This window comes from Solanum lycopersicum, chromosome 10 (genome assembly GCF_036512215.1).
Source record: "Solanum lycopersicum chromosome 10, SLM_r2.1".
In the NCBI taxonomy this organism is placed as follows: Eukaryota; Viridiplantae; Streptophyta; class Magnoliopsida; order Solanales; family Solanaceae; genus Solanum; species Solanum lycopersicum.
This window is the reverse complement of record NC_090809.1, coordinates 4,091,944-4,107,210: the sequence shown is the minus strand read 5'-3', so window position 1 is coordinate 4,107,210 and position 15,267 is coordinate 4,091,944. Positions and strand designations below refer to the sequence as shown.

Genomic DNA, 15,267 nt, shown 5'->3' with positions numbered 1-15,267 from the left:
ATGGTCTCATGTGTGCCTCTTATCATCTTGCAACGTGGCGTTTGCAAAATTATTTGTACAATATAATACGATTAAGAGCGCAATTTTTACATTATCTCATTAAGACAATTCGCCTTGATAATGCTGGAGAATTCACATCCTAAGCTTTTAATGATTATTGCTTATCAATAGGGATAAAAGTTGAACATCATGTAGCTCATGTTCATACTCAAAATGGCCTTGCTAAGTCATTTATTAAGCGCGTACAATTGATAGCAAAACCTCTACTTATGTAAAGTAAGTTACCACTATTGTATGGGGCCATGCTATCTTACATGCAACATCACTTGTTTATCTCAGACCGACTCATTATGATAAATACTCTCCTTCATAATTAGTATTTGATCATGAACCAAATATTGCTCATTTTATAAATTTTTGGATGTGCTTTATATGTGCAGTAACAACTTATATGTTCAGTAACAACCGCAACGCACTAAGATGGGCCTCAAAGAAGGTTAGGCATATATATTGGATTTGATTTACCCTCCATAATTCTCTACCTTGAGCCAATGACGGGAGATTTATTTACTGCAAGATTTGCAGATTGTTGATTTGATGAAACGAATTTTCCGCAATTAATGAGAGAGAAAAAGAAACTTAAAAGTGAAATTGCATTAAAAGTTTCATAATTATCTTATTTTGATCCACGTTTCCCATGTGTGACCAGGAGGTCCAGAAGATCATCCATTTGCAAAAAATAGCAAATCAAATGCCATACGGCTTTACTGATTTGAAAAGGATAACAAAGTCACATATTCTGCAGTAAATGTGTCTATCTGGATTGACGTCCCAAAAGGACCATCGACAAGTGTCATGGCTTCTGAAACACAAACACTCTTGAAGTGTGGCAGATCATTGGGTTCAAAGGATAAATATCCTAGAAAAAGAAGTATGAAAAATGACGCTGCAAAAGAATCTCACTAAAATATTCATGATTTGATTAATCCTGATATTCCAGAAGAGATCGGTGAACCCGAGATTCAAGTGAATGAAGAAATTTCAATAAGTTCTACTAGTGATAGGATTAGTTTAGATCGATCGAAAATTATAGTTGAAAATGTTTTCGCATATAATGTCTCACTTAACATTATGTAAGACAATGAGGATCTTGAACCCTTGTTTGTCATAGAATGTCGATGAAGATGTGATTTGCCAAAATGGTAAGAGGCAATTCAATTAGAATTGAACTCACTTGCTAAACCTAACGTTTTTGGACATGTAGTCCAAACCCCAATTGATGTAAAATCGATTGGCTATAAATGCATTTTTGTGCGAAAGAGAAATGAAATTATAAGATACAAGGCACCCCTTGTTGCGCAAGAATTCTATCAACGACCTGATGTTGACCATGAAGAAACATATTCACCAGTTATGGATGCAATAACTTTTTGATATCTCATCAGTTTAGCTTTTCATGAAAATCTTGAAATACATCCGATGGATATGGTCACAATTTATCTTTACGGTTCATTTGATAATGAAATTTATATAAAAATTTTAGAAGGACTTAAAATGCCTGAAACATATAGTTCAAAAACTCAGGAAATGTGTTCAATCAGATTACAAACGTCATTATACGACTTAAAATATTCAGGATGCATGTGGTATAATCGCCACAGTGAGTACTTGACAAAACAAAATTATATAAATGATGTCATTTGTCCTTGAAATTTTTATTAAGTAAACAACGTCAGAGTTCGTTATTCTTGCAGTTTATGTTGATGAAATTAATATCATTGGAACTCTAGAAGAGGTCAAAAATCCAATTGAATTTCTAAAGAAATAATTTGAGATAGAAAGATCTTTGAAAGACAAAACATATAAATTGAACATTTAGTAGACGAGGTCTTCATCCATTAATCTGCCTGTACTAAGAAAATATTGAAATGATTTTACATGGACAAAGCATATTCATTAAGTACTCCAATGGTTGTACAATCATTTGAAGTGAGTAAATATCCATTTTTTCGACCTCAAGAAGAGAATGAGAAACCTCTTGGTCCTGAATTACCTTATCTTAGTGCAATTAGTACACTTATGTATCTTGCTAATGCTACGAGACCTGACATAAAATTTTCTGTTAATTTATTAACAAGATATAGTTCTTCCCCTACACAAAGATATTGGAATTAAGTTAAACATAAATTCCGATATCTAAAGGGGACTAATAATATGGGTCTATTTTATACGAACAAAGATAGTGCAGATCTTGTTTGTCATACGGATGCATGTTATTTATATGACCCACAAAAAGCTCTATCTTAGACAAGCTATTTGTTCACATACGTAGGTACTGCTATATAATGACGATCTACAAAGCAGTCCATTGTCTCTACTTCTTCAAATTATGTTGTGATAATAACCGTTCATGAAGCAAGTTGAGAATGTATATGGTAGAGATTAGTGATACATTTCATAAAAGAAAGATGTGATTTGAAGTGTGATGTCAAGGTACCCACAGTGGTTTTGAAGAAAATGCAGCATACATAGGTCAATTAAGAGGAGGCTACATAAAAGGAGATAGAATGAAGCATATTTCACTGAAATTATTCTTTACACATGATCTCTAGAAGAACGGTGATATTGATATACGACAAATTCATTCAAGTGATAATCCAACAAATTTATTCACCAAATCTTTACCTGTCTCAACTCTTGTGAATATGGTGCAAAAGATTGGAATGGGCAGACTTAAGCATCTGAATCATGGTCTTTATCAGAGAGTGTAAAATATGCGTTGTACTCTTTTTTCCTTAGTCTAGGTTTTGTCCCGTGAGTTTTCCTAAAAATGTTTTTAATGAGGTATCAAGTAAAGCATATTTTGAATGTCTATGTATATTTATTTTTAACTTTTCATTTATATACACATCTAAGGGGGAGTGTTGTAAAACAACGACCATTACCACATGGATCCTACCAAATTAGTGACTTTAATCACTTGTAATGGTTCAAGGCAAATATGCATGCCATGTAAAAACCAACTTTTATAGAACTACCAACACTTGTAGCATTCCAACATGCTTTAATATTTGTAGGTCCACAATCATAGGTCCTATTTTGACTCGTTTGGAAATAGTTTCCATATTCCCATTTCTCATATGGAATAAATTGTATTGGAAATTGTTAGATCACTATTTTCAAAGGTGTTATTGATTGTATATACTTTAAGGGGCGACAAACAATTCTCTATCAGGATACAATAAAACCTGAACAAACACATCTTTTTCTTGCTCCCTTTCTTAACAATAAATTTTTTTATTTGTTACTCTCTTTACTGACAAACATTTTTTTTGTATCTTTCTTTCTGAACATATAAACTTTTTCTTGTTCTCTTTGCTATAATGATAGCATCCCCCATAATATTTTTGGTAAACCTAAACTTATTAATAGGACAATTCAACATTTCATTCAAAGTTCAATTTTTTTTTTCTGTCAACAATTTCATTAGATTGAGGTGAGTATGTGAAGTAATTTGATGGATGATTCCATTTTGCAAATATATTTATGCAAAAGAAGATTTATATTCTCAACATCTACCACTTCTAATCATGAAAATATTTTATCTAACTAATTTTGAACTTCAAATTTATATTGCTTATATGTTTCTTTTGCTTTATCCTTATTATTAAGCAAAGAAACATAACAATGTCTAGTGCAATTGTCAATAAAATTTATGAAACACTTTTCCCACTACGAGATGGTATTGACTCCATATAAAAAATGTCAGTGTAAATCAATTCTAAGGGACTGAAATTCTTTTCAACAACACATACTTGACATTTGCACTAGGAGTTAGGCAAAACTTCTAAGTTGATCAGTTTAAGTCAGAACAATTAGAAATACTTGGTTTGGAAAAACCTTCTGCGAGGTAGCATTTTCCTACAAATATTTTGTTCGTTACTTGTTATAACTTTGTCAAATGCAAACATTGTTTTAGAGTCAACACCTTGCCAGATGTCTTTTGTAAAGGACCTTTCCATAATATCCAAGTGACTCTTTTTCATCAAAGAATACAATTATTTTGAAAGAGTAATATAATTTTGTAGTTTTATACTATTCATATCATATACTGGTAAAGAAAGACTCAATGACCGCAATATAAAATATACTCCAAAAATTTCGTGGGTAAATCTAATATTGTCTTTATCACAAATAAAGAACCCCCACATTTTAAATATGTTTTCAAAAATATTTTCAAGTACTCGAAATTATTTCCACATATTTTGTTTCCATTCATTCAACTTGTATATCATCAAAATATACATTGATAACACGAAATCTTCTTTTGGAGATTTAATCCATAGAAACACCTATTGCAAGCACAAAAATCACTAATTTTATGTTAGTAGTGTTTTTTTTTTAATTTCTATCACAACTAGACAGACCACTTAGTATTTAGAATACTAACAATAAATATTCAATCTTTATACAACCTGTTTCCAATTTAACAATGAAGTTTTTATATTTTTCTAATCGTTAACCGAAAAAATCTTGAATTTTGATGAAGTTTTTATATTCTTGGAATCAGTTTCACATTCAGACAAAGTAGTAAACCAGAAATTTTTCAATCTCGAGAAACCTCAAATACAACATTGTTTCTAGATAAAGATGAAAATTTTATATCTTTCAAATCATTTAGCCTTAATATTCCTACGCAGATTTTTTACTCTTCAAGTCAGAACATTCATTCAAACAAAGCATTTAACATATTGGTGAAGTTACTATTTTCTTTAAACCAATGCACAATCTGATTTGTTAGTAAAGTTCTTATATTCTTCAAATCAAACGAGTTAAAAAAATCAGAAGATTTTAGTCTCCAAAAGTCAAACACAACCAAATTTCACATGGAGTAGAAAATTACAAAAGTACCCCCTCTAAACAGAATACATACTAGTAATAATAAAATATATTCTGGATCATCACATTATGACCATCTATCCTAACATTTATGAAATACATTTCATAACTTATAAAGGAATAGAAAAATAATAATAATCAAGTGAAATAAAGATAGAACCTGATTTCACCCTAACCAAATCATATTCTATCTATTGATTCCATGCAAGTCATGTTCCTTGCTAATTTTTTTCTCCTTTTCTTAGTTTCCTTCATGTTCCTATTTTTCTCAAGAAGACATTTAGTTTCAACAAGAAACTAAACTCATGTTCAAATATTGTTAGGAGACAACATTTGTTCATTTACTTTTTTCATACTTGTGTAAAACTAACATAGGGAAAAAAATAAATAAATAAAAAGTGTAGTGAGTTGCTTCAATGCACTTGGGAAGAAACTAAAAATAATCATACCCATCTAATTAAGGAAAACATACTACAGAAAATATACTCGAACATATTAAAGTAGTATTAATTCATTTCAAATCTCTTTTATCATATGATAAAATGATTCTCTTTTTCATCTTATTTTTCCCAATAAAAAGAACACTGAAAATAGAAGTAAGTCTTACCACAAAAAATACCATCAATATTAAATTTCTTAAATTTTTTGCCTCCTATATACCGATTAGCAAACTAGAAATAATAAAAATTGAAAAGAAAAGCACAAAAAACTATCTGAGTCCACGGAACCCACTGTGTTTCCTTGAGAAATTTAATTCCCTCAAGTACTCAAGGTTGCAGATTACATCCTCCCAAGATAAAATGGATTGACCATTAAAGAAGCAGTGGTACCTCAAACTTCATTAATTTCAACAAACTCAAAATGACATCAACAAATCACACACAAAGACACGATTGATCGATTTTGTTTTGTATGAACTGTATGCAAAAGAAGAAGATAATTCAATGCAGAAAAATGAGTAGTATTAATTACTCGAACATATTGAAGTAGTATTAATTCATTCCAAATCTCTTTTATCATGATAAAATAATTTTCTTTTTCAACTTATTTTTCCCAATAAAGAGAATACTGAAAATAGAAGTAAGTCTTAACATAAAATACCTTCAATATTAATAACAGATAGTATTAAATAAATAGTATTAAATAATATTAGTATTTATTGTGAACTAATCCTAGTCCTATTAGGATTAGCACTCCTTAATCCTAGTCCTATTAGGATTAGAACTCCTTCCTATATCTCCTATATATATCTCCCATCTATTCCCTTATTAGGTTAACACTTCAATACAATCAATATTTCTTCATGGTATCAGAGCCAGAAAACCTAGATCTTCTTTTCTCTAGGTTTTTTCTCTCTTTAGGGCACCGATCGTTCCCTCTCTTCTCTTGGGAGGCGGCAGCCATGACAACCGAGGTGGATCCTCTCGATTCACTTCCTTCTGGCGTTAAACTCCTTCTTAGGCATCTTCATGCCCTAATTCCTGAAAAATTATCAGACATAAATTACACTACATAGAAAATCACCGTTCTTACAGCCCTTGAGGCCAATTACCTTCTCAAATACGTCGATGGAAGCACAGAACCGCCGCCGGCAGTCATCACCGCCACGGACAAATCAAAAAAAACCAATCCGGCCTATGACGCCTGGAAAGCCGTGGATGTCCAGATTTGATCATGTTTGATTACGGTCATCTCTCCCACGGTTCAGAAACACGTCCCGATCCTACACAACTGCTTCAGCACTGTGGACGGCCCTCGCAACACGCTATGCATCAATTTCCCACTCTCATATTTTTCAATTGCGTGATCGTCTCCACACAATTACCAAAGGCACGAAAACTACGGCGGAGTATTTAGACAAGGTCTCCACCATCATCACAACCCTCGACACCGTGAACGAAATCATTCCCGAAAAAGATCTCGTCATGTGCGTCGTTCGGGGGCTCCCATCAGCTTGCTCCTCCATTAAACAGGCGGTTCGCATCAGTCCAACGCCCGTTGACCTGGCTACTCTCTTCTCGTGGCTAAAAAGTGAAGAAATCAACGTGGATCTGGAGAGCAAACTTCTTCTCCAAGAAGCCGCTGTTATGGAGCCGGCCACCGCCTTCACCGCAAGCCAGAACTATCGCGGGGGGTGTGGTGGTGGCCGGCAGGGGAGTCGCGGCGGCTACGGCAGAAACAGCGGAGGCCGCGGGCGCGGCGGTCGGTAGGGCAGTCGTCCGCCGTATGACGGTCAGCAGCATGACAGCAACAACATCCTGCACTCCTTCGGCAGCGACGGGCAGTCATCTTCCAGCGGCGGGCAGGGCACTTACGAGCGGGATCGTCCAACTTGTCAAATCTATTAGAAAATAGGACACACCGTTGTTCGTTGCTGGTTTCGGTATGAGGAGAGCCAAAATAGTGATAACCGTGCCAATTATGCATCTCAAGCCGGCCCCTCCTCTGAATGACTGTTGGATACTGGGGCTAACATGCACGTTACTTCTAAACTATCCAAGCTTAACGCTCCAAATCCATATCATGGCTCCAATGGTATTAGTGTTGGCAACGGTGAGTCCCTTAATATTTCTCACATTGGCACGGGTACCATTAAAACCCCCACCGCTATCTTTCACCTAGGTAACCTTACCCACGTCCCTTCTATTAAAACCAATCTCCTTTCAGTTCACCAATTCACAAAAGACAATAATTGCTCACTCTTGTTCACCTCTAATGATTTTCAGATCCTAGGCAATACTACCAAGAGGGTGATTTTTCAGGGCCCCTGTGAGCATGGTCTGTACGTTCTTCCTGGCGCAAGTTCGTCTGCCCACCCAGTTTCAGAAAGCGTTCCTGTGGATCCGGTGGCTCTTTCGCCTGATGGCCACAGTCGTTGTGGCACAGTCGTCTGGGTCACCCCTCTACTCAAATAATAAATTATTTAATGTGTCAATTAGGTTTTTCTTCCATTCATGTAAACAATTCTGACTCCTGTTCAATTGCTAAATCTCATAAATTACCTTTTACTTTATCTAAGAAGCGTACAACTGCAACTTTTCAGCTTATTCATTCTGACCTATGGGGTCCTACAACTGTTCCTTCATTTGCTGGTTTTCACTATTATATTTGTTTTGTGGATGATTTTACAAAATACACTTGGTTGTACCCACTAAAACACAAATCACAGGCATACACTACCTTTGTCACTTTTGAAAAAATGGTCAAAACACAATTCAATTCTCATGTTAAACTTTTTTGAAGTGACAATGGAAAGGAATATGTAAATAACATCTTTGGCCAGTTTCTGCAATCCCTGGGAATTATACATCAAACCTCCTGTCCATACACTCCCGAACAGAATGGGTGGCTGAGCATAAGCATCGCCATCTCATTGAAACGGTGGTTACTCTTTTACATCAATCTCATCTCCCTGTCTCCTTTTGGGTAGAAGCTCTAGCCACCGCAAACTACCTCATTAACAGAATGCCCAGTCACACCCTCTCAAACAAATCACCCTACCAACTCCTTTACCCAGAACTTCCCAATTATACCAACCTCCGCGTCTTTGGATCTCTTGCCTACCCTTGGCTACGCCCTCATATTACTCACAAATTAAAACCCCGATCCCGTCCTTGTATTTTTTTGGGCTATCATCCTATCTCCAAGGGTTATCACTGTCTTGACCCACAAACTCATAAAGTCTACATATCTCATCATGTCAAATTTGTCAAAAATGAGTTTCCCTACGAGTCTATTTCCTCCTCCACAAATACATCATTCATTGGTGTCCTTCCCCTTTTTCTAACATACTCACAGGGTCCCTCACCACCTTCCCCCACACCTCCACCCACTACCCAACCACCCCTCACTACCCCTTCGACCGTCACCCACAATCCACCCGCGACCACCACCCACACTCACAACCAACCCAAAACACCCCATACCCACAACATCTACAGCCCGATCTGTTTTGTGTCCTTCCCGGACACCCCCGAATCACCACCGCCCGTGCCACCCCCCAAATACTTATCCCATGTTAACCCATGGCAAAGCCGGTATCTTTAAACCCAAAGCCTTTCAGGCTACCATACTACCAAATACACCCCTTCCCGATAGTGAACCAACAACCTACTCTGTTGCCTCAAAAAATGCTTATTGGCGTCATGTTATGGATGACGAGTTTAAGGCTTTGACTGATCAAAAAACTTGGGTTTTTGTACCTAAGCCCCATAGGCGGCACCCAGTGGGCTGTAAATAGGTGTACAAAAATAAACACAATGCAGATGACAGTATTTCCAGGTACAAGGCTCGTTTGGTTGCTAAAGGCTACAATCAGGAGTATGGGCTTGATTACTTCGAAACATTCAGTCCTGTTATTCAGCAGGAAACCATTCGCCTGGTACTATCACTCGCCGTGCGCAACAATTGGCTCATCAATCAGTTGGATGTTTCCAATGCTTTTCTTCATGGCATGCTTGTTGAAACTATCTACATGACGCAACCACCGGGCTATGTTGATCCCCGCTTCCCTCAACATGTTTGCAAACTCCAGAAGTCTCTGTATGGGCTCAAGCAAGCCCCCCGTGCTTGGTACACACATCTGAAAACGTTCCTCCACGGACTCAGCTTCACGTGTTGCGTACACGACACGAGTCTGTTTACTCGACATTCAGCACACGGTACAGTCATTCTTCTAGTCTATGTAGATGATATCATTATTACAGGCTCTACTGCAGCTCTCATTCAGAATGTCACTCGAGCTACTACCTTCAAAATGAAGGACCTTGGCCCGTTACATTATTTTCTGGGAATGGAGGTTTCTCGGACAGGCAGCGACTTGTTTCTTTATCAATCAAAATATGCTTGAGATCTGTTGCAGAAAGCTGGACTGGAAAAATGCACCAGTCAACCAACACCAATGGCATTCTCTTCGTCTACGAATGGAGCCGACACCCCCTTTGCTGGATATCACCCACTTCCGCAGCCTCATTGGGGCTCTACAGTATCTGGCCATTACCTGTCCTGACATCCAGTTTGCTGTCAACCGAGTTGCTCAGCGTATTCATCAACCAAGTGAACGTGATTACCATTGTCTAAAACGCATTCTCAGGTACATTTTTGGCACTCTTGGTCGTGGTTTTCTCATTCGACCCAGGAACTTGGAGCTTCGGGGGTTCTCAGATTCAGATTGGGCGAATGATAAAAATGACAGAAAATCTACATCGAGGTTTCTTATTTTTTTGGGGCCGAACCTGATCTCCTGTTGTACAAAAAAACAACCCAAGGTCTCTCGGTCCTCGACTGAAGCTGAATACCGCGCCCTTGATCTTCTTGCTGACCATGTGGGTCACATATATTCTTTGCGAACTCCGCGCCACTCACACTGTTCATGCTCTCTATTGTGACAACAAATCAACCATCTGTGTGGCCAAGAATTCCGTCCTACACACCAGAATGAAGCTTGTTGATACCGATTGTCTCTTTGTTTGCGATGAAGTTCAGGCCGGCACCATGACTGTGCAGTATGTACCCACTGAAGAACAACCGGCTGATATTCTCACCAAGGCTCTCCCGATCCGACAGCATGATTACCTCAGTTCCAAGCTTCCGTTCGCTTCCACTCAGCTCATCTTGAGGGAGGATAATAACAGATAGTATTAAACAAATAATATTAAATAATATTAGTATTTACTGTGTACTAATCCTAGTCCTATTAGGATTAGTACTCCTTAATCCTAGTCCTATTAGGATTAGTAATCCTTCCTATATCTCCTATATATATCTCTCATGTATTCCCTTATTAGGTTAACACTTCAATACAATCAATATTCCTTCAAATATTAAGTTTCTTAAATTTTTTGTCTCCTATAAACGAATTAGCAAACTAGAAATAATAAAAGTTGAAAAAAACACACAAAAAACTATCTGAGTCCACAGAACCGCTGCGTGTCCTTAAGAAATTTAATTCCCTCAAGTACTCAAGGTTGCAGTTACATCCTCCCAAGATAAAACAGATTAATCATTAAAGAAGTAGCGATACCTCAAACTTCAATAAATTCAATGAACTTAAAATGACATTAACAAATCACACACACAGACACGATTGATCAATTTTGTTTCGTAACAAATGTATGCAAAAGAAGATATAATTCAATGCACAAAAACGAGAGAAAACCTATCTATTTATAGCCAACAAATGCTAAAGGTCTCAACTCTTTGAAAATAAGACAACCATTCAAAAACGTCAGAACTCTTTGAAAGATACACAAACTTTCAAACGATCACAATCCTTTAGAAAAGACACAACTTTTCATAAAGATCACAACCTTTCTGCAAAGTCATAACTTTCAGAAGAGTCACAACCCTCCAATTCATGTTCAAACATTTTAAAGAACCCAACACCAACTTCCAATTGCACTTTGTTTTATATTTGCATTTTAGTAGTTACAACCCAATTTTTCCCATAGAATTATGCCTCAAACTTTGTGTAAATAATTGACGTGTCTATATTAGTTTAAATAAAAAAATTGACACGTCTACATTAAAAATGACAATTATCTCGGTATTTTCAATTTCTAGATTCATCTCTGTATCTTAAGAATAAGACGAAGATAATGAGTATGATTATCTGTAACAAACTTGTTTTCTTTATTTCTGTCAATTCTTTTTATGAGGTAAGTTACATTGAAGTTAGTAATAAGTTGCATTGAAGTCAGTAATAAGTTGCATTGAAGTTAGTAATAAGTTGCATTGAAGTTAGTAATAACTATGGATTTGCTTAAATTCTTCTTAACCCCCCAACCCCATCTCTCAAATTGAGAATTCTTGACTGCTATTGCTTAAAGTTGAAGTCTTGATTGTGAAGATGATGGAAAATATTGAGAAGATATTTGATGCAGAAGAAGTGATTGAGAATTTTGAGGTGATGACAAAAGATGCTGGGACGATTCAAGAAGAGACACTTGAGAAAATTCTGAAAGAAAATGGGGGAACAGAGTATTTGAAGAAATGGGGTCTGAATGGCAGAACTGATGTTGAGACTTTCAAGGCTTGTGTCCCCATTGTCAGTCACAGTGATTTGAATCCTTACATTCAAAGAATTGCTAATGGTGATCTTTCACCTATTCTTACTGGAAAGCCCATTCAAGCCATCTCCTTGAGGTAAGCAAAAAAGTTTTTATTCTTTTTTAAGACCCCACTTGTGAGCAGTATATTGTTGTATGATTAAAGAGGAAATTTAATGGGTTGATTTGCAGTTCTGGTACTACTCAAGGGAAGCCAAAGTTTGTACCTTTCAATGATGAATTGATGAAGTCCACAATGCAGACATTCAAGACTTCTTTTGCCTTTAGGAACAGGTAATTTTTCATTTTGTTCTCTGTCTTATATTTCATGTAATTTTCTTGTTGGTTCATGAAGTTTTTTTTTGTCAGAAATACATCATATAGCCTATATTTTTTTCTTTCAGAGAATTTCCAATAGGGAATGGGAAGGTTTTGCACATTATTTACAGCAGCAAGCAATTTAAAACTAAAGGTGGTTTGGCAACTGGAACAGCCACTACCCATGTGTATAGAAATGCACAATACAAGAAGACAATGAAGGCAATGTCTACCCCAATTTGTAGTCCTGATGAAGTAATATTTGGTCCTGATTTTCGACAATCTTTATACTGTCACCTCCTGTCTGGTCTCATTTTCTGCAATGAAGTTCAAGTTGTTTCGTCTGCATTTGCACATAGCATTGTCCAAGCTTTTCGAACTTTTGAACAAGTATGGGAAGAACTTGTCGTTGACATAAGGGAGGGAGTCTTATCGAGCCGTGTCACAGTCCCATCTATAAGATTGGCCATGTCGAAACTGCTGAAGCCTGATCCAGAACTGGCTGATACAATTTATAGCAAATGCTCAAGTTTAAGCAATTGGTATGGCTTGATTCCTAAACTCTTCCCGAATACAAAGTACATTTATGGTATCATGACAGGTTCCATGGAGCCTTACTTGAAGAAACTGAGGCACTATGCAGGGGAATTACCTCTAGTGAGTGCAGATTATGGTTCTTCTGAAGGATGGGTTGGAGTAAATGTTAACCCAAAATCCCCCCCTGAGATGGTTACTTATGCAGTGTTACCAAATACTGGCTATTTTGAATTCCTCCCACTCGAGGAAAATCTCATTGGCATGGAGCAAGCAAATTCTCCTGTCTGCCTGACTGAAGTTAAACTTGGTGAAGAGTATGAAATTGTCTTCACCAATTTTGCAGGTACAATTTTCTTGCACGACTTCTCTTGAAAATTCTATGCTCATCAAATTGAGGTCTCTGTTCATATATGAACTATGGAGTGAGCACAACATGATAAACCGGGGATAATTGAGCATATTCTTATTATTCAGTGATTCTTCCCAGTGAACGAGTTCTGCTCTAATTTTATTGACTGCCATGTAATTCAGCTTAGACTTGTGGAGTTTAGCATGTCCTTAGTCTTCGTACTTTATGGCAATATTGTTGGAAACATAATCAGTTAAATATGCCTGCCTGGCATAAAATACTAAATTCTGCTAAGATAGAAAAGAGTTGTCGTTTGCTTTTATGCCTTATTCTGGGTCTTTTGTCCATGTTCTGTTGTACTCATTTGTTCAACAATACGTGCATGTGCTTGATATTCATTTCCTTTTGTTGTTAAGTACTTCTATATAGAATGCTGGAATCTTTTGCATTTTTCCTTCTAAGTTCCACATAACAAATTTATTCAAAATAACAAGGTATCGGTCTATCTATTGTGTCATATACAAGTTTAGCTATATGTAGTGATAGTATAATTGACTACACTTATGCATTTGCATATGCAGGTTTATATCGTTATAGACTGGGTGATGTTGTGAAGATAAAAAGATTCCACAATAGCACTCCAGAGCTCCAGTTCGTCTGTCGAAGGAACCTTGTGCTGAGCATTAACATAGACAAGAACACCGAGAAAGATTTGCAACTAGCTGTGGAAGCTGCAGGCAAGCACTTAGTTGACGAAAAACTAGAAGTGGTGGACTTCACAAGCCATGCCAACATCTCATCTGATCCAGGACACTATGTCATCTTCTGGGAACTGAGTGGGGAAGCAACTGATGAAATATTGCAAGAGTGCTGCAACTGTCTGGACAAATCGTTCCTCGATTCAAGCTATGTGAACAACAGGAGAATGAATACAATTGGGGCACTTGAACTGCGGATTGTGAAGAGGGGAACCTTTAATAAGATATTGGATCATTTCGTTGGATTAGGAGGCGCGGTGAGCCAGTTTAAAACCCCTAGATGTGTTGGTCCAAAAAATAGCTCATTGATACAAATACTGTCTACTAATGTTGTTAAGAGCTATTCTAGTACTGCTATCTTTTAAATTTATGTATGTATCTTTCCAAATTTGTAGTCCTGCAAGGATTTCTTATCTAAATAGTGTAATATATATCTATGTTTTTTTTGGACTAATATCTATATATAGAGAGAATTGACGGTGGATACAATCATTGAGCATAATTAGTAGTGGTTTGGGATTGCATTTGTATGCTGATGAATGCACAATGAAGGTAGCTAGAACCTCCTTAGCCAAAGTTTTGATTTAGCTTGATATAAAAAAAGAACTCCCAGTTTCAGTTAGAATGGAGGATCCAAATGGAAGAGTGTTTGATCTGAAGGTGATTTATGAATTGATACCTGTATATTGTCCAAAGTGTCTCCAGGTTGGACATAAATGCACAACTCACCTAATGTACAAACCAAACCCATTGTTCGTAAGGATAAGCCACAAGCTTAAAAGTGTCAACCTAAACGGGATGACCAGAAGTTGCCAAATCTTGCTGATCCTATAGGGTTACAGTTGAATGAGTGCCAAACGACCCCGGTATAATTGCACATTCCAACAGTGAACTTAAGGCAGAGAGACAAGGGGAGCTGATCAAAGAAAAGCAGGACGATAAATGGACGGAGGTAAGACGAATATCAGCAGCAAGAAGTGTGCAGAAACCTTTATTAATACCTGGTGTTAATAGTCTGAATGATTTCAGCCATATTAATTCTACATTTGTTCAATTTTTCTGTAATGCAAAGAATAGAAAGTCAATTATGTTACAAAGAAATTAATTCTTCCGTCCCAAAACAAAGAAGAGTTTCTATCGAATATGATGTAATAGCTTTTAATGCCATTAACATTCAATATGAGTTATACAAATTAATGCTTCACTTTGAAACTCCTTTTTGGAAAATCCTATATAAGCATGACCTTTGTGAAAATTATAAGACATCCAACAAAAGGTAATAGAAAAACATTTTCCCTCCTCTCTTCTTATCCTTAGAATATTTTTTGGGCAATAGGTTTTGAGCAACCTCCAAACTCTC

General features: G+C 36.6%; 1 protein-coding gene across 1 annotated transcript; it reads left to right on the top strand.

The window, feature by feature from the left end:
* The first annotated feature begins 11,627 nt into the window (after positions 1–11,627).
* On the top strand, positions 11,628–14,906 carry LOC101268670 (jasmonoyl--L-amino acid synthetase JAR6-like). Its single transcript, XM_069290434.1, has 4 exons — positions 11,628–12,042; positions 12,138–12,239; positions 12,350–13,143; positions 13,731–14,906. The coding sequence occupies exons 1-4, from the start codon at positions 11,747–11,749 to the stop codon at positions 14,270–14,272; spliced, it is 1,734 nt and encodes a 577-aa protein (XP_069146535.1). The 5' UTR covers positions 11,628–11,746; the 3' UTR covers positions 14,273–14,906.
* The last annotated feature ends 361 nt before the right edge of the window (positions 14,907–15,267 follow it).

Coding starts and splice junctions, on each gene's coding strand:
- LOC101268670 (XM_069290434.1), top strand. CDS start 11,747: ATGATGGAAAATATTGAGAAGATATTTGATGCAGAAGAAGTGATTGAG. Junction 12,043..12,137: donor ATTCAAGCCATCTCCTTGAG/GTAAGCAAAAAA, acceptor GTTGATTTGCAG/TTCTGGTACTACTCAAGGGA. Junction 12,240..12,349: donor TCTTTTGCCTTTAGGAACAG/GTAATTTTTCAT, acceptor TTTTTCTTTCAG/AGAATTTCCAATAGGGAATG.